The sequence below is a fragment of the Meleagris gallopavo genome, chromosome 5 (assembly GCF_905368555.1).
Source record: "Meleagris gallopavo chromosome 5, MGAL_WU_HG_1.1, whole genome shotgun sequence".
Classification (NCBI taxonomy): domain Eukaryota; kingdom Metazoa; phylum Chordata; class Aves; order Galliformes; family Phasianidae; genus Meleagris; species Meleagris gallopavo.
In genome coordinates this window covers 48,360,029-48,379,623 of record NC_139408.1, presented here as the reverse complement: position 1 = coordinate 48,379,623, position 19,595 = coordinate 48,360,029, and the positions used below count along the sequence as shown (strand labels likewise).

At 37.6% G+C, this 19,595-nt stretch overlaps 2 protein-coding genes across 5 annotated transcripts in view; one reads left to right on the top strand and one right to left on the bottom strand.

The window, feature by feature from the left end:
* Positions 1–1,266, bottom strand: part of WDR25 (WD repeat domain 25) — a 60,073-nt gene extending 58,807 nt beyond the window's left edge. Inside the window, exon 1 of one of the 2 annotated variants that reach the window (XM_010711912.4) lies at positions 1,113–1,266. The gene's annotated coding sequence lies outside the window, so the exon portion shown is untranslated. Of the gene's footprint in view, positions 1–1,102 lie in introns of both variants that reach the window. The other variant, XM_085225630.1, reaches the window with a different exon arrangement.
* A 68-nt stretch (positions 1,267–1,334) lies between these two features.
* WARS1 (tryptophanyl-tRNA synthetase 1) lies at positions 1,335–19,275 on the top strand. Of its 3 annotated transcripts, none has more exons than XM_010711914.4 (12): positions 1,335–1,438; positions 2,751–2,804; positions 5,880–6,097; positions 7,162–7,369; positions 11,708–11,816; positions 12,394–12,513; positions 13,094–13,276; positions 14,533–14,633; positions 15,274–15,386; positions 16,401–16,574; positions 17,045–17,185; positions 18,777–19,275. In XM_010711914.4, the coding sequence occupies exons 3-12, from the start codon at positions 5,984–5,986 to the stop codon at positions 18,933–18,935; spliced, it is 1,422 nt and encodes a 473-aa protein (XP_010710216.2). In that variant the 5' UTR covers positions 1,335–1,438; positions 2,751–2,804; positions 5,880–5,983; the 3' UTR covers positions 18,936–19,275. The 3 variants fall into 3 exon arrangements, with proteins under 3 accessions (XP_010710216.2, XP_085081759.1, XP_085081758.1); XM_085225633.1 differs by lacking the exon at positions 1,335–1,438 and adding an exon at positions 1,487–1,507; XM_085225632.1 differs by lacking the exon at positions 1,335–1,438 and adding an exon at positions 2,301–2,411.
* Positions 19,276–19,595: the final 320 nt, after the last annotated feature.

The window sequence follows — 19,595 nt, the reverse complement described above, 5'->3', positions numbered from 1 at the left end:
GCCCAGAACTGGACACAGTACTCCAGATGAGGCCTTACCAGGGCAGAGTAGAGGGGGAGGATCACCTCCCTCGACCTGCTGGACACGCTCTTCTTAATGCACCCCAGAATGCCGCGGGCCTTTTTGGCCACAAGGGCACACTGCTGGCTCATGGCCAACCTATCATCCACCAGGACGCCCAGGTCCCTCTCCGCAGAGCTCCTCTCCAGCAGGTCATCCCCCAACCTGTACCGGTTCATGCAATTATTCCTCCCTAGATGCAAGACTCTACACTTGCTTTTATTAAGCCTCATCTGGACAGTTCCTTGTATTTAGAATCACAGAATGGTTTGGATCTAAATCTCCCCTCTTTTAGTTTAAAACCATTTCCCCTTGCCCTATCACTATCACCCAGTGTAAAAAGTTGATTTCCCTCCTGTTTAAAAGCTCCTTTTAAGCACTGGAAAGCCACAGTGAGGTCTCCCCAGGACCTTCTCTTCTTCAGACTGAAGAAACCCACATCTCTCAACCTTTCTTCACAGGAGAGGTGCTGCAGCCCTCTGAGACAGGATTTTCAGGTTAAAAATAAAATAATAAAATAAAATAAAATAAAACAAAATCCTTTCCCATGGGATATTGGAAAAACCACATTGGTCACCAAAAATCCTCACACACACACACACACCCCCATACAAATAACACCCATAAGCCTCAGCACTCTTGTAAAAGCAAGGTATCTCTGTCATTCTAACTCTTCCCACTCAGCTCTTGTTCCCAAAGAAAATAACACCAGCCAGATGTTCCCTACGTCGCTCCAAGAAAAAAGTCACAGCACAGCACCCACACCTTAGCTAGCTCGTTAAACTTATCAACAGCCAATTCACAGCGAGCTGAGCTAACACGGAAACTGACGCTTCCGCAGAGCTTTCAGATTTTCTTTAACTATTAAGCCAAAGAGCCCGAGCACCGCAAGCACACAGGACTGGCCAGTGAGCACCCGTCCCCACACGGCTAGAAATGCCGCGAGCAGCGCTGAGGGCGGCACAGTCAGGGCGGCACAGCCGCCTCACCCCACTTCCCAACCCTCCCAGGCTCGCTGCCCCAGCCCGCAGTCACCCCTCACCCGCCACCACCTGAAAGGCGCCGGAAGTCGCTGCGCTGCGACAGCCCCTCTTTAAAATGGCGCCGGGTGGAAACCAGCACCGCCACACATCACCCCCTCAACTCCTGCCGGGACAGCGCGGTGGGAAGGAAGAGTTCGGATTGCGACTCGCTGGGTGCTCCTGAGGGCCACCTTCTATGCGGGCCCTCCGTGGGGGTGCGGGGCGAACGCTGACTGTTACGGAGGAACTGGAGGCGCGGAACGATGGTTCCGCGCAGCTCGCGTTCCCCACCCGGAGCAGAGCACAGAGCGCCGGGCGCGGTGATGCAATGGCTGTGATAGCAGAGTGCTGAGAGGGTGAGCAGCGGGGCCGCGTGGAGCCGGGCGCCGAGAGATCATGGCCAAGGGCAGCGGAGGGGCCGCTCAGTGGGTACCGCTCCGGGCTTCGCCTCCTCTGGGCGAGCGGTGCTGCGGGGTCTCCGTTTGGCGGCCCTGTCCTCGGAAGCGGTGGCTGGGAGATGGGTGGGGGCTTGAATGGAACAGAACGCTGACAAGCTGGGATGTTGCACTGTCATTTCGGTGACTCGTCTTGCACACCTTCACCGTGATTTCACACGTGAATTGATGAACATTATGACTGTGATGACGGTTCCGTAGAACACATCACGGTTGCAGGGCTTCCCGAGGCACGTTGCCATTGATGTCTACGTCCATGCTGCATGCTTTAATTTATCTTTTCATTTTTTGCTTTCTCAACTTACTGAGTCAGACCATTCTTAAGTTCCCATCTATGATTTTTTTTCCTTCAACTATGTTTAGGGAAAGTATGTGATGTCTTTGAGCTTTCCTTCCTTTCCTGACAGCTTTCTTTATGTAATACATACATTTTGCTAAACTGTAGAATATCCTGTTTACAAGGCTGGATAGTAACAGGACAAGGGGGAATGGTTTCAAAGTAAGTCGGGGGAGGTTTAGGTTAGATATTAGGAGGAAGTTTTTCGCACAGAGGGTGGTGACACACTGGAACAGGTTGCCCAAGAAGGTTGTGGATGCCCCATCCCTGGAGGCATTCAAGGCCAGGCTTGATGTGGCTCTGGGCAGCCTGGACTGGTAGTTGGGGACCCTGCACGTAGCAGGTGAGTTGAAACTAGGTGAGCATTGTGGTCCTTTTCAACCCAGGCCATTCTACAAATAGCCACTGGTTTCTTTTTTTTAAAGGTCAGAATTGCATTTACGTATTTCAGAAGCTGGTAAAGACCCATGTCCCAAATCACTGAATGCCTGGCTTGAGTTTCACCAGCAAAGAAGGACAATTCTGATATAACTAGAAGTAAGCTTTCAGTAGCATTCAATTTCTTATCTTTTTTATTTCCTTCATATTTTTACTCAGCTTATTCCCATCTTATTAACGAGTCTGTTTTATAACTCTCCAGTTTCTGCACTCAGTCTCAGCCATGATATTTCAGCCTTTCTTAAAGGAGGCAATCCGTCAGTAGGTTCATTAAAGAATTAAGGTAAAACAACTTGTTTTACACCAAAGAGTAAATCTTGTTTACATTTTCCTATTTTGCAAAATTTGAAAATGGCAGATTTCCTACAGAAAGATTGTGTGCCAACTTTCATTAAGTGTTTTCTAATGTGAATTTACCCCATATGCTTTCTTTTCCAGTTAAATATCTCATGCTCACAAAAGAGGAAAACTCTACTATTGAAAGAAAAGAATGTAAGTAAACTGTAGGCCTATATCATTTAATTACTTAATATCTATTATACTGCCTCTTTAAAGTAGCACTGTCAAACTACACATAATCAAACTTGAAGCGATCTAAATTAAGAATCTAAGGATCACACAACACATTAATAGTCACTTTTATTTTAGTCCATTCTGTAGTGTAAGTATGGTGTCAGCATTAATAGACTAAAATGAAAAGTAATGCATGTATTTCTCAGTCTTTTCAGAGTATTCAGGTGAAATCTGGGAATATTACAGCTGTCTAACAAACAAAGCCTTAATGAAAGATATGTTTAGTTAACGATAGATATGGAGGATTCGATAAATTAAAAACAAAAGCTTTCTAGGCAAGTGAAGGTTTTTTTGGTTTTTCTAAACAGCGGTAGTTCAAATATGCTATATAAATACATCCAAGGTTGTGATTAGACTGATTATTTTGTAGAAGGAACGCTTTCAAGTTGTGCTTAATAGCTAATTCAACTAGTAGGTGCTTTTCTCATTTTTAATTCTGGGAAAAGGAGACAAATACATGCGAAGCTTTATTGTAAACAGCTTTTATAATTTATTCCAATTAAATATATACCTTGTAAACTCTGTCTATTCACACTGCATGCTTAGCACAGGTCAGCTTACCAGGAGAGTATTGAGATGCTACAACAGGCTGCCCAGAGAGGTTGTGGATCACCATCTCTGGGGGTGTTCAAAGCCAGGTTGGATGGGGCCTTGGGCAGCCTCGTCTAGTATTAGATATGAAGGTTGGTAGCCCTGCCTGCACCTGGGGGGTTGGAGCTTGATGATCCGTATGTCCCTTCCAGCCCAAGCCTTTCTATGATGATTCAATAATATACCTGGGAGGCCGTCTGGAATTGTTTGAATCTATATCACATTTCTGAAAGCAAGCAAACAAAGAAAAAAACTGCAACACTGCTCACTTTAAAGCTGATCAGAGGTGACAGTCTTCTCCACAAACATTTCCTACAACTATGTCTGAATTTTCAGCTAAGAAAGCTATTTCTCTTTGAAAATCCATAATCCTCTGAAAGTCCTGAAAGCAGGATTATACATAGCATGGAACTTGTCCTTCATGAACTAAAACATGACCATGGTATGACAGAAGATTCCTGGAGTGAGTTGTTTTCCCAACACACTTGTCTTCAACTCACTATGAGTTAAATTCATTAACTTTCCTTTTTCATTACTACATTTGTCACTGTCCCATCTGATTATAATCTAGGTAAAATAGGAATCAATTTATGACTTTCCTCAAGAGAAGAAAACATGCAACAGCTTGGATGATTGCATCAGCAACTGCATCTAACTGTGATGCAGCACTTTGCCACGCTAGCCAAGTTGCATTTATATTTTCCATAGAAAGTTTACTTTTCCCCTCAGTGTATTTTTGTCACTAAGATCTGCAATACTATGTCACTTTATCAGCCTTAGGTTTTAATCAAGATAACATTGCAAGTGCAGCTGTTGTTCACACACAGATGGTGTCTTCCTTACCTTCTAACACTGATTTTCTTGAATATAAATATGACAAAATCAGAACCATAACGGTTTTAAAACTTTCTTACCATATCCAGTTAATGTTTGTCTATCTACAATGCCAATTATTTAAACAGGATGATGCATTTTTACTATAAAAAAAAATCCCTAGCACTTACATACATCTGTAGACCTCATCGTTCTTTGCAGAAAGCTTCTGAGCATGAACAATTTCTTAAAATAAGAAGTTCTGCAGTTGAAATTTTTTTTCTACTCATGGCAGGCTGATAATGCTTTGCCAATTTTCAGACAGCAGTAGAAATCTATTTTCAGATTTATCAAATAATTTTGGAAAAAAAAAAAAAAAAGTGGAAGAAATTACCAGAGGAGCAAAAGTTGCTGTGTCAGGATTACTGTAGGCATGTATAGTAAAGCAGGCTTAATTCAGTGTAGTCCATATTACAGGAATTTCCGCTGTTGTAAATCACTAAGAGGTAGACAATGTATTCACTAAAATTAAGTACAAACCTGCTTGTAACATATTTCAGATTATAACTGCAGAGACAAAGATGAAAATGCTTCTGGTTTGGAGTGAAAATAACCTTCCTAATTTAGATGTGCTTGAAAACAAAAACTTGCTTAATAGTTTAACAGCATTACTTAATTTTCTGTGCTTTCTGTGTTGGTATACTGTAAACTGTGCAGCTGTGGTTTTTCCACACTCTTGGTTGCTGTTAATTTAAAAACAATAATAATAATTAGAGTGCTAAGAAACTATCACAGTAAGTTATTAGTAATATGTGCAATATTATGGGTGTTAGCCTGGGAGAGAAACCTATTTACAGAAGTGAAGACACTGTGATAGGAAGTTTCTGTGATCAAGGTGTATGTTGGACATAAGGAAGACTGCTGGGTTGTTATTCTCAGATTCAGTTATCTCCCAGTGTTGTTTCACAGCAGTTCATAAGATGAACAAATAGTTCATTCCACTTCAGATTATTGCTTACCTATGGATTGATTCTTCCACAGAAAGCAGCATTCTCACTGATCATTTGCATGTTCTTTAACCTCTGGAGGAGAGCAGACCTTTCTCTCATATATCTTTCTATGAGTTGAGATACAATATTGCATATATTAAGACAAAATTCCATATAACACTTAGAAAAAAGAATCTCTTGAAAATTCAGCTTTTGTGGGACAAAATGTGACAAGGTACCAAACAGTACAAATAAATTAAGCAGTCATGAATCTCTTCCAACTGATCAGAGATGCTCTGAATCATAAATGTATTTAATTATTTTGTCACCATTTTGCAAATATGTTCTAGTGTTAGATGAGATACTTAGAGAAACAACATTGGAATGATCTGTACATTTATTTGCTGCTCAGTGTTAGTCCTTCTCTGCATGAAACTGAATTAAATGTTCTAAGCTTGTTTGCTCTTCGAAGCCTTTACATTTATCCATCTGTTATCAATAGCATTAGATACGTGGTCAGTGGAATTCTCTGTTATTATTCTATTCGCCTTATCTTCAAGGTAAACATGGAAGAATAAAACACTGTTTTTTTACCCTACAGTTCTTCTGGCTTTGCTGCTGCTTTCAATAACCAAGCCGAAAAACTGGAAGTCTTTGGATATTAATTTGAATTGTAAATAAAAAGATCATTTACAGTCCAGCAAAATGGCTGATAGCCCAAACTGTGATTTGAAATCCCTGAGTCCACTTCAACTGTTTGAGAAAGTAACTGAACAAGGAGAGAAAGTCAGAGCACTGAAAGCAGGAAAGGCACCAAAGGTATTTCCATTCCACGTGCGGAACCAGTGATTTTTCATGTCTTTGAGAGTACTGAAGAATATGATTGTTCTGAGATCTTATTTATATTACATTAAGAAAAAATTCTTTGTTTAAAAATACTTACATCCACTTTGTGATCATACCTCAAACAAAACAGTTATTAATAAGAGCAAAGCTGTTATTCCTGAAGTAAGAACAGAGTGGTGTAGACTTGACTCTGCTTCTACCAGTTGCTGTGATACTTGGTTTTCAGGTGAAGTTAATATCATTTTCTTTCTGTCTTGTTATTAGGTTCTCTGTTAATAATAACAACAAATCTTGCTCCATACATTATTGTACAGATAGCAAATATGTCTTCCTGTAGCTGTTCCTGCTTAATCTTCCTGAAGCAATTTAGTATGTTGCCGTTAATTTCCAGTTCCCTGTGCTGTCTTCACTATGTTGGTAGAGTCCAGTTTTAATATGTTCTGTCTTCATGGATTACGTGTGGGAGTAAGCCTTGAAAACTAAGCATTAGTTTTAAAACCTGAATGTATTTATTGCTTACATGACATACTGCATTAGCTTTGTATTAAAAAGGTCATAACTATGGAATTTATAAAGACATTCATCTTCCAGTTTGTCTTCAAGTCTGTAAACAAATTGTTAACAATTGAGTTACTTTAAGTCAAGCCACTAAAAGAACACTGTAAAGTAAATTAGGTAATATTTTATGTTATATCTGTGTATTGCTCTGTCTGCTTAAAATGTTAGTCTTCTTAAGACTCCAGAAAAACAGACAAGCTTTTTTGTTTCCTCATGCCTAAATGGAAAAGAGGGACAAATACTTTAACTACTTGGCCAGTGATAATGAGCTGAATTCTTCTGATTAGAAAACTGTTGCTTTCTATTTGCTTTAATTTTACCATTGGCAGAGATGCTGCAAACATAAATAAAGGCTTAGAACTCATGAATAATGCACTTCAAGTCAAAGCATGGATATAGATTTTTGGAGGACTGAGACATTCTTACAATTGTCTATCTCAATTATGCCAAATCAAACAGCTGTTTTTCTCTTTATTCAGGATGAAATAGATGCAGCAGTGAGAATGCTGTTGTCATTAAAGCTGTCATATAAAACAACAACAGGGCAAGATTATCAAGCAGGCTTACCTCCAAAAGATCATGCATTAATAAACAACGGTACAACTAAGGAAGAGGATGAAGATCTTGTGGACCCCTGGAACGTGCAGACATCAAACGCTAAAGGCGTGGATTATGACAAGCTCATAGGTACAACTCCTCACTAATGCTAAGGGATTTATGTGAAGTGATTGTAACGACCGCAAAAAACAGCAAAGAATCACAAATCCTGATCAGCAGAATTGAGCAACATTTCATTTATGTCTGATGTTAGCATTCACATCTAAAGAATTTACTATAGGAGTTTAAGATGGCCAAGGCAAGGATTTATCATTTCAGTTGGAAATAAGTTTTATTCAGTTTGTTTTTAGCATAAGAACTATTATCAGAAGTTATGTTAATGCAGATATTGTGAATGAGTATGTTTATCATCAGTGTTTGTGATACTGAACAGCTAAAGCCTACAGCATTCTGGCCAGGTTGTGTAATTCTTCTATACTCGACTTGACTTCTGCATTAGGGAGGACAGAGCTAATACAGAAGTCTCTAAGGATAATAAGGGTAACAATACCTTTATAAGACATGCTGTCAAACAGCCAGGTGCTGTCTGGGACAGAAAAGATGCAGCTTATACATAAAAAACATAAATGGAAATGGTAATTGTACTATATAAAACAGAGGATATAGCTGCTACTGACCTAAGATTTTCAGATCACCTAAGAAAGATATTGGTTACTATTCAGTACTAAAAAAAGAAATAACTTACCTTTTTCTAAGGATAAGGACTGCTGGAAAACTCCCAAAAGAGACAATCTCCAATAGAGATACTTCCTCTTGGGCTGCCAGCTTTTAAATGAGGTTAGGGAGGGGTGGACCCATGGTCTATGCCTTCCAGTCTCACAGGTGAATTGCTTGCACCTGTGCTCCCAGGGCTGGCCATGCTCCTTCACCAGCTGCTCAATCTGTGACCTAACAGATTCCCTTACAGTAATGGAAAATATCTTAAGAGATGTTACAAAACTTGCAAAGCTCTGTAATTTAAAAAATGTGGCTTTAGTTTATTTCCTTATTTGTCTTATAATTTATTGTTAAAGCTTGAGTCCATAACGTTGAAATAGGCAAGAAAACTTTTTCATTAATTGTAACTAATTTTGCCCTCCTTTAAGTGAAATAGTTGTCAATCTTCAACATATATTTAGTACCTCAATGAAAATTCTTGAACAGTTGTATGTTGCTGATTTGAGAAACAAGCAGACAAGAGAGCATACACCTTCATGTGTCAGCAGTTATGTACTTACATTTGGGAGCTCAGTTGCAGCATTCTTTTAACTGAGTGTGATTTTATTGAAAGATCCTATCAGATGTATGTGTCTATTGGCTTAGTCTGTAGAAAGCCATAGGAGAAAGGAAAAGCTGAAAAGGGAGAAACATGCAAAGAAAAATACATGTCAGGAGCGGAAAAGAGAGAAAGATAATTGTTGGATTCTAGAAATAGAATCCATTTCTTGTGTAAGAGATACGGAGAAGACCTTTTTTGTTTTCTTGGAGGAAGCTCTAACTCTTGCATTCTATTCTTCCCATTTTTCTGCTTCTATTGGCACAATCTCAGTGTCTTTCAAAGTGACTAGCATGACTTCACTGTAAATTAATCATCTAAAGAAATGCTATCCTTTTACCTGACAGCAGCTTCCTTTTCTAGTAACTGTGTATGTGTGCGTGTAGGTACGTGTGTCCTTTTGACCTACTCTACAATGGAGAGTTAGGATAGTTCTTCCCTATTTGCATTGCTAACAGTTTGGAGAATTTGATGGATGAGTCATTTAACTTAGATTCTAAGTTATGCATTGAAAACTTTTCATAGAAGAAAGTGAAACAGTTACAACTTGCTATCTATAAACTTATTCCTCATCTTTTTAAAAATAATAATTAGAATATTGCCCAAGAGATTGGTATAACATTATAAATATAACTCTTAAAATAAAGGAAATATTTGTGTCACCTACAATCTATTTATATTTTATTCATATACTAGTTGTACTCTATAAAGTTGTCAGTATGTTTATTTTTCTTCAAACATAGAAGAAATGAACATGCTGAAAGCATGGTGTAATTGAAAGGAGCATTATTCTCAGATGGTTTCCCTGGATGTGCACCTAAAGGTGCATGTTTATGCACTGGAACAGATATTCTGGGAAGAAAGATTCTGTTAGCCAGAATGTTTGCTGTCTGCTTATCTAGTCCAGACTTCATCAGTTGTGAGACTTCATCAGGTGGGAGATGGTGTAAATAGCCATACTGAAGATGAGTTAAACAGTATCCATTGTTTTCACCTTTTCTACTAGGCTAATCATATCATCATATAAGGCTACTAAGTTGGAATGACATTCCCATTCATAAATCCATGCTGACTTCTCCCAGTCACTTTCATGGCTTTAATAACATTTGAATGATTATTTGCTTCATCGTGTGCTCAGAGATTGAGGTGTGGCTGAGTGGCCTCTAATATCACGTTTACTTCTTCTTGCTCTTCTTCGAAGTGGGAGTGGTATTTGCTTTCTTCCATTCCGCAGGCACCTCTCCCAGTTTCCATGGCTGTTCAGAGATTATCAAGACTAGGTTGGTCAGAAAGTGACTGTAATAACAAATAGATTATTGGTTTTCTGCATGCATATAGAACTTGGCAAAGAGGAAAAAGTGCACAATACGTTTTCCACAAACGCAGCTATACTTTTCAGAATGGCAGCATTCAGGATTTCTTATGTACAGCAAGAGTAAAGCTGTCTGTTCATAAAAGCTAGAATATTACAGATCAAAAGCATGCTAGGAATTTTTTTAAAAGCTTGCCGGAGAGTGGAGACTGTCCTTTTCAGAAACTGTTCAGGAATACAGATTCTCTCTGGATAGAGAATCTAAGAAAGTGTTAAATTTCCTCATTAGAAGAAACAGGTGGGCAAAAATTAGACAGTTTCCTTAGCAAGGAAGATGAAGACAGAGAAAAGGCAGTCATACGGACTCTGAATGTTTAATACAGTTACTTAGGCATTTCTAGAGAGCTTTCAATCATTTTTCACTCTACACAAATATTTCTAAGGTAGCTAGCTCTAGCTGGTGTCAGTATTCTGATGATTTCTGTATCACAGAACCAGAGAAATGTGGAGGTTGGCAGAGACCTCTGGGTCCATCCTATCTAGTCCAACCCCACTGCTCGAAAAAGGACAGCCAGAACTGGATGCCCAGGATCACATTCGTATGGCTTTTGAAGATCTCCAAGGAAGAAGACTCCATTACATCTCTTTCTAGCCTCTTGACTGTTGTAGCCTCTTGACTGTTCTGCTGAGTTAAAAATTTCCATGTTCATTTGCTCTCTAATTAGCATTCATCCAAATTATTATTATTTAGGCATTTTTACTGCATTTTATTTGCTAGGAATAAATTAATTCAGTAATTAAGAACTGCTTAGGACAAGCAAATATGGTGATGCTCAGAAAACATGGATTACAGTGATGTACTACTACTCTAGTAGGAAGTTGAAGTCCATGGAAAGACATTTCAGTTAATTACTGTATCAAAAAGGGAAGATTTTTTAATTTTTAATAGATGGATATAGGTATTACATACGTATAAAATGTACTTATGTATCCATTTTGCTCCCTTGAATAATTTGTCAATCACAATAAGATATTCTGATGCTCAATAGAGTAGAATAGTAGCAAAGGTTAGATTCTTCTCTAGATTTCTCTGAGCGGATCAAAATCATGAAGAATAGATGTGTTCATTAGGTCCAAGAATTGGGATCAGAGTATAGCAAGCTTTACTGAAGAACTAAGATATTTTCCCCACTTTCTTCTGCAAGAAGGAAAAAATGCTGCTACTTCAGTCCGATAAAATCGTTCTTAAATGAAATTACTTCAACTGAAAAAGTTTTATTTTAATCAGCTGATTTCCTAAGCCACCCAGCAATAAGACTTACTTGATTGCAATGAAGAGAATTATGCATTACCTTTTCAAGCCCCTTGGGGGGAGCAGTGTCCATAATCACATTGATACAGATGGGGACTAAAGTTTAGAGAAGAGCATTTGGGATTGAAAAGTGGAAGACGTGATCGGAGGGCTGAAAATTTAAACGTCAAGAAAGGAACATTAAGTTCCTTGCAGCCATTTTTATCCTCTGATATACAGAGGCCAAATTTATTGATCTAATTATGTTTCCCTGAATAGTAGTTCTGCTATAAAAAAAAAACTGGTATTATAATCAATCATGAATGGAGCAAAACGGGGATGTAGTGATTAGACTGGGCCTACTAGCGTAGAGTTAATGTCAGGGACTACTGTTGGGGCTCAAGGGAAAAATAAGGAAAATTTAGCCATTTTACTTTTTATCTGAGATGCTAAGATGTTCTTTTTGAGTTAGGTCGCATAGATTAATGAAAGATCTGTTTTGGCTATGCTAATTTTTTTAATTTTTTTTTTTTAACATTATTATTTTAGTTCGGTTTGGCAGCACTAAAATTGATACAGATCTGATCAATCGAATAGAAAGAGCTACTGGGCAAAAACCTCACCGATTTCTACGTAGAGGAATCTTTTTTTCTCACAGGTGAGACTTTCTCATTAAAATTCAAAAATGTCAAATTATTAAGGCTTTCTCTAAGCATTACTGGGAGAAGCCTGTGACCAGCAAAAGGCCATGTTCATTTACACCAGGTAAAGCAACTGTAATTTGCAATCAGCAACTACTCCAGGTCTACTCTGTCAACATTTGAAACACTTTGTTCTTTTTGGGTACATGCATCAATTTTTTTATGCCTTCACTAATCCCAAATAGAAAGAGAAATGTGCAGGGAATCTTTGCTTTGTGCAGGTTCCGTTTTGACCCAGGATGTTAATGGATGGATGGATGGAGAAATTGCCCTACCAAAGAATACCAGGGCTCATGTGCTGCTTATGGTTCTTATTTGAGCAAGGGTTCGCATGGCCTTTGGATCTGTACATCTATACTATCACATAAAAAAGGCTCAGGGAGTAATATTAAACACCAGCCTGCAATGGTTTATTTGTTAACATGCATGGACTTTTGGCCTAAAGCAGCTAGCACTTTTCAAATAAGTTCAGTCAAGTTTTTTCTATTTGTGTTTTTTATTGTTTTGTTGTTTTGTTTTGTTTTGTTGTTCCAGAGATATGGACCAAATCCTTCATGCTTATGAAAATAAGAAGCCTTTTTACCTTTATACGGGCAGAGGACCATCCTCTCAGGCAATGCACGTTGGTCATCTTATCCCATTTTTATTCACAAAGTAAGCTATCTCTATCGTTAGTATTACTCAAAAACATTTTTTTTCCTAAGGAAATCTTGACTACTGTCTATGGAAATACCAAAATGATACATTACAATTGGTTCTGTTTGTCTGAGATAAATATTGATGAATTTAATCCATACAATCATTAAAATAACCCAATCCCTGTATCACTATGAAGCCTTCTTCTTTGCACCTTTACTTCTATAGCAGTTCCTAGAACTTTTGCTTCTCTTAAGCCAAGTTTGTAATGAAACTCAACGTGGTTAGTTAGGTGGTGCCTGCAGTAGATGCAGGACTCAAAGATGTTGGATTCTGAGCCAAAAAATCTCTAAATTCTACTCCCATTACAAATGATAACATAAGTACAGGAAACAGTGAGTGAGTCTTTTTTCCAGGTAAGTTGTCATTATAATCTATATAAAATATTTGTGTTTGCTCACATCAACTTAAGTAATTGCATATGGTGCGGTCCCTTGTATATCCTTCTGTTTAAAATGTATAAAAATATTTATAGCTATCTAGCAAAAATGTCTTCATTTCTACTTATTCTAAAATAAAATCTCCCTGCTTTTATTAGGTGGTTGCAAGAAGCATTTGATGTTCCTTTAGTTATACAGTTAACTGATGATGAGAAGTACCTTTGGAAGGATATGACAACCGAGAAAGCATATGAATATGCTAAAGAAAATGCAAGAGATATTATTGCATGTGGTTTTGATGTCAATAAAACCTTTATCTTTTCTGATTTAGACTACTTGGGGTAAGTTGAAATTTATTTAGAGCACTGAGATCAAAAACATATTTGCATTTTCACTCTAACTTGAATAGCCAGCAGTGTTTTTTTTAATAAGCGCGTGCAGGTTTGAGAGCTTCAATAGAAGTTTTACAATGCTTAAAGTAGAATTGTTGATTTTTATGCTATTCAACATCTTGTATACATACTCTTGTCATTCTCCTGTATAATATATGAACAAATTCTTGTGTACACAGCATTTAAATTTAAATTACAAGAAATATATTAAAGCTGCTAAAAGGTAAAAATATTAAAACCACCAAGAAACCTCCAGGCTGACTTAGGATGGCATCAAAGCCTTTGAGATGTACTTACAGTTCAACCGCATTAACTAAAAGCATTTCACAAATGATACAAACAATTAGTTTAATACTTTATGAAAAAATAGCATTTCAACTGAGTAAAGTTAAGGAAAATCTAAGAGAAAGCTTCTATTGGAGTTGCCTTCTCAGAAGGAAGAAAAAAATTGGCAAAGTTCAGAACTGAAGTTTTGGGTTTTATTCTTCTATAAGAGGTGATAAGCTTCTGAAAATACCTGGGTGAGAGAGTGTTCATTTTAGAGAAGAACTGTACCCCCTAGACTGTGGGCCCTATAAGACAGTTTTTCCTACTCCTCTGACTTTCCTGCCTTAAAGTTAGGTTAATACAGATATACCTCGTGACTGAATAAGGGCAAGTTAGACCTGCCAATTCTGTTGCTTCAGTTTTCCAGTAGAAGTAAAAAAAACAGAGATGATGTTGAGCTATATTTCATTTGGAAAAGCTGCTGATGTATTTGGTGATAGTGGAAGACAGGGAACTTAGCTCTGAGCTACTATTGCTTTAGTGAACCACTGGGATACCAAGCAACACAGGAAATGTGATCTATTCAGGTTGTCTGAGCTCACAGAAAGGTATAAAGAGAATTCACTTCAGACTCCATGAGGCACAGTTTCCAAGTCAAAATATTTCTGGTTTTAGATAATTAAATCTGATTTTAAAAAAGTGTTGTTTTCAGTAAATATTTTGGGGAAAGAATAGTAAAATTTTTCAGGCAAAAAAAAGGTTATTTTTAGTGTCCTCTAATAATCCTCTAATTATCATCTCAGTGAACCACAAAAAGACCAAACTAGTGCTTTCAGAGATTTAATCCTGCAAGCTTTGTGACATTCTCAGCTTTTAGAATGAAAACTTCTGTCCCACTCTTGGCTTCTCATGTTATTTTTCCACTTTCTTTCTGACAGGTCAAGTACAGGATTCTACAAGAATATCATCAAAGTTCAGAAGCATGTTACATTTAATCAAGTGAAAGGAATCTTTGGCTTTACCGACAGTGATTGTATTGGTAGGAAATAATAGTTTGTTTACTGGAAATGATCCTTGCTTTCACTTTCTATTGTGCTATTTAAGTAACTATTCAGAGACTGGTATGTGCCACTCAAGAAACAGATGGGAACAACAAGATCCATGTTTCTAGGCTGATTCTAGAAGAATGTTGTTGTAGTTTCTTTAGTATAGAAAACACTTGACAATGACATTTCTAGGTGGTAGTATTACTAACAACAAAGTAGAAAACAGAAAAGTTGAAATGATCACGATAGTGAACCATTCCTTACTTTTCTAACTATTTAGCTATAGTCAATTATATACTTTCTCAAACTTCTACTGCAAAACTATATAGAAAAAAACTTACATTAATACACACAAATATACATACATGAGAAAAAATAAGGAGTGCTCAAAAGCCTAATTATCACAGTGCTAGATAGTTCTTTCTTCCATTTGCTTCACTACCATTGCAGGTTTCTGCCTCACTGAAGAAGACTGAGAGAGGATCTCACCACTGCTTACAAATATCTAAAGTGTGGGAACTCAAATGGATGTGACTAGGCTCTTTGCAGTTGCATGCAGCAACAGGACACGGGGCAGCGGGTGAAAATGTCATTGCAAACTTCTCTATCATATCCAGACTTCTTGTTTTCTAGGGAAGATCAGCTTTCCTGCTATTCAAGCTGCTCCATCCTTCAGTTCATCATTTCCACAGATCTTCAATGGCAAGGAGAACATTCAGTGTCTTATCCCATGTGCTATTGATCAAGTAAGAAAATCATATTTCTTAATTTCTTTTTCCTGGATTTGTTTGTGTAATTTACTGTTCAGGCATCATGGTGGCATATCAAAATGTGTGTGAAACATTCCTGCAAGTACCTTTTTCAGATGGGAGCTGGAAGAGATAAAAGGGCGTTCTCCTGTGTCCTGACAAAGATGAAGGCTTAGCTTCATAATCATGTGTTACTCATTCTTTCCAATCTTGAATCTAACTTGATCTCAACTCATTTCAAAGTCAGCTGATATCTATGAAAGCAAAGACAGTACAATCTTTAATTATGCAGAAGTGTACTGACATAGGGGTAGAAAGAAATTTCTAGCCATCTCCATGGTAACTAGGGCAAGAGATAGCGAGCCATAACTTGCATCGCAGGAAATTTATTTTGAACCCTGGAGGAAAATCTTCTATCAGAAAAGATAAAGAAGCATTGGAATAATTTGTGAGAAAGGCTGCAGAACCTCAGCTACAAGTGACTGCAGAGCAGCTGAGGAACATCAGTTACAAATGATAGTGGTAGCATCTTTAAATAAGTATTGTTTCTAGGAATCTGATCTTGCGCTGTCTGAATCTTTAGCTCTTTTAGTCACAGGAACAGCCATTGGGAGATTATTTAATTACACTCTTCACCCACAATGTTATGGAGTAATAGTTTTGCATTTGGTTCAAGTCACAGCACAGCAATAGCACAGCACTACCAGCTTGATCACTGATATAGTTCAGGTCCTGTACTCATTGTTAAAACACTCAGAAATTTTGCCAACTTAGAGGTATCCATTTCCAAATCCTTATTAACCAAGAGAATCAGAGCGTACAGTGGAACTACAGAAATGAAAAAATAGGATTTTGTTTGTTTGTTGTTCTGGATGGAGTGTATCAGCTATGGAACTTGAGGTGTTTTTTTTTCTTGAGACCACCTGTTAAGGCATGAACTAGCCAACACTAATCAGCCTTTGAACCACGTTTTTTAACTTTATTCTGAGCTTTTATTGATGATTGTTCTAGGATCCTTATTTTAGAATGACCCGAGATGTAGCACCTAGGATTGGCTATCCTAAACCAGCCTTACTGCACTCAGTCTTCTTCCCAGCCCTGCAAGGAGCACAAACGAAAATGAGTGCTAGTGATGTCAACTCCTCTGTCTTCCTCAATGATACACCCAAACAAATTAAGACAAAGGTAAATATCTTCAAACCTTAAGCACACAAAGCTTTACAACAAATGGAAGCAGTGCTCCTCATGTTTACATTTTAATGTTTTCTTTGAATGTGTCTGCATCCTTTTCCTATTCATCTAATGGCAAAGCATCTTTAGGAATTGATAGTTACGCAGATTTAGCTAACCCGTCAAATGTAATCTTTTGCCTTGCTAACTAAACTGATAGTACAAAAATTAGCTAGAATTTGTTTCATTTTTGGTCTAACTATGCAAGCTGTGGAATATGTATATACTCCACAGTCATTAGAAACTGACATCTAATGACTGCCTTTTGCTTTCTTGCTTCAGTCTTGTTGCTCTGCCTTAACTTTTCTCAAATCACCCTTCAGCTTCTTCCTTAATAGAATAGCTAGAGGACTGTGCTATACCTCTTTTTACAATATAGTAATGCATAATTTAGTAGAAATTGTAAAATCATTGTATTGTTTCAGATTAACAAGCATGCCTTCTCAGGAGGCAGAGACACTATTGAAGAGCACAGAAAGTATGGAGGTAACTGTGATGTTGATGTGTCTTTTATGTACCTGACTTTCTTCCTTGAAGATGATGACAAGCTTGAACAACTGAAACAAGTAAGTAGCCAAGCTGAAGATATCCTTCATTCCTTTCCTTGAGGACAAACCTTTAACTAAGTTCACAGGTCATCTTTTTTCCTTTGTTTTTTTTTTTTTCCAAATGAACATTTTTAATTTCTAAGTATTTTCATAAGGATCTCCAACACTGTAGAGCAGTAAGTCCCCAGCTTTTTAAATGATGCTGCCTTAGGATCAGTGTTGTTTTTAATTGTATGATAAACTTCACCTGTTCTTTGTGTGCAAAGTACCTAAATACAGCTTCAAAGGCTTGCTGATTTTTTTTTTTTTTTTTTTGTCTTATTATCACAAGAAGGGTAAAACCTGTTTTGTATAAGTTACATTTATACACATCTGGCAGACTTCTGTCCATTGGAGGTTGTAGCAAGACCTTCCATTTTAGTAGCAATATGCCTTCTTTGGAAAGCAGTATATTTAGTTAATAGTACCTGCATCACATTGGTTTATAAGCTTTCTTCTGCAGGAGAAAGGCAATAGCTACAGATTCTTTTCTAACCTTTTACTCCTTCTCAAACAAGGACAGAGTTGGATAGTTACTAGTAATCCTTTTGCAAACTGTTGCAAATTCCTTCCTTATGGAAATCTGGAGTATGTTTGACATACTTAGCAATTTTCCATTATGCTCCAGCCATTGAAAAATTGTGTATACAATTCTTGCTACCAAGGGCACAAAGAGTAGACCACAGCCAGCAGCTTATCATAGAATCATTAAGATTGGAAAAGACCTCTAAGCTCATCAAGTGCAACTGCGTCCACCCATCACCATTACTGCACTGCTGCCTCAGAATCAGTTTAGAAAACATGAAGTCACTGCTTATAGCATCATTAGTGGAGCTGTTTCAGTTACGGTACCATAACTTTCAGAACTGCATACTCAAAGCAACAATGTCTTTAAAAAATAAAAATTAGAACTGAAATTAAAACAGTTTGTTCTTGTTAAAGTATTTTTCTTGAATTGCTTTACAAATGGCCTGATGAGAAGGGGGAAGTAAGGTTATCATGTTTATTGCTGTTTCAAATTGTAGTTGAACTGCCATAGCCATGTTTTCTAACCAGTGCTAAACTCTACTGTTTTGTGAAAATATTTTCGGGAGCAGAGCAGTTGCACAGATTACCAACTCTTTATATAGACAGCTAGCATAAACCGAGATTGAGGTTGCTGTAATAAGCTTACTCTGATCACATCTCATACTTTACCCAAACTAAATGAGAGAACAGTGAAAATGTGAGCTTCTTATTGCAAAAAGCTGTTTGGTTTGGTTTTTTAAGTGAGATGTTAAGGAGAAAAAGATGCAATTTCCTCCAAATAATTACATCGCTTCCCAATTCAGTTTTTATTTATTATATATATTTAGTCATACATGAAATTATCCAGCTGCCTCAGTCTTTTAAAAATCAATAAGAAATTCTTACAAAGTGTGTTTTCAGAGATATCACATCTTCTAAGGCATGTGCTCATTTTTAAGACATCCAGATCTTCATTTGCCCTGGCCAGGCTTTTTAAAAAATACTTATCACTAGGTCTTTTTCTGTCTAGCGTCATATTTAGCAAGTAACACTTTCTTGACAGGCATACACAAGTGGGGAATTGCTCACAGGGGAGCTGAAGAAGGTGCTTATTGAAACATTGCAGCCCTTGATAGCAGCTCATCAAGAGAGACGGAAGCAGATCACAAATGAAGTAGTGAAGCAATTCATGACTCCACGGAAGCTAGCTTTTGAATTTTGAAGAAATGCTTATGTAAGTCATCACTCAGTTAATCAAAATTGAGTAGTTGTTGTCTTCTGCTGTATATTATCACTCCCTAGTTATGAGCAGCCTGCACTCAGTGCTTTATAAATACTGCTCTTAATGAGCTACTTATAAGGAGTATCAGAGTACTGGAAAAGTTTAAAATAGAGTTTAAAATAGGACTTGTATCTATTTAAAATCAAAGTATGTTAATTAAGGCATCAAATCTGTACAAGATGTAATTACCTAATCTAACAGAGAAGCATGTCTGTCAGCTCAAGACTGTATTTTATTGTATTTCATGTTGAAAATATAAATAAAATTGCCATTTTGATTATGAAGTCTAACTTGCAAATTGCTTTAGAAATTTTGGTTAACAATCATGCCTCGGCCTAATAGTTGGTAGTCTCCATTGTGTTGCACTTCACTTGGTTTACTGGCCAATGTGTCCTTTGGGGCTAGTGGGAACATGCTACACACACAAAGTGAGTGTTACATAGCAAATCACAAGATGTCTTGGGCCTGGTATCAGGGCAGAAGGAATGAAGATCTATGAATTGTACACAAGAAAAAGAAAACCAGCCTGATTTTCTTACTGCCTTCCTTTTTGAGCTGTCAAAAAGTTGCAGAAATTTCACTCCTGTTTTTGCATCTGTT

Coding starts and splice junctions, on each gene's coding strand:
- WARS1 (XM_010711914.4), top strand. CDS start 5,984: ATGGCTGATAGCCCAAACTGTGATTTGAAATCCCTGAGTCCACTTCAA. Junction 14,634..15,273: donor TACCGACAGTGATTGTATTG/GTAGGAAATAAT, acceptor CTTGTTTTCTAG/GGAAGATCAGCTTTCCTGCT. Junction 15,387..16,400: donor TCCCATGTGCTATTGATCAA/GTAAGAAAATCA, acceptor TGATTGTTCTAG/GATCCTTATTTTAGAATGAC.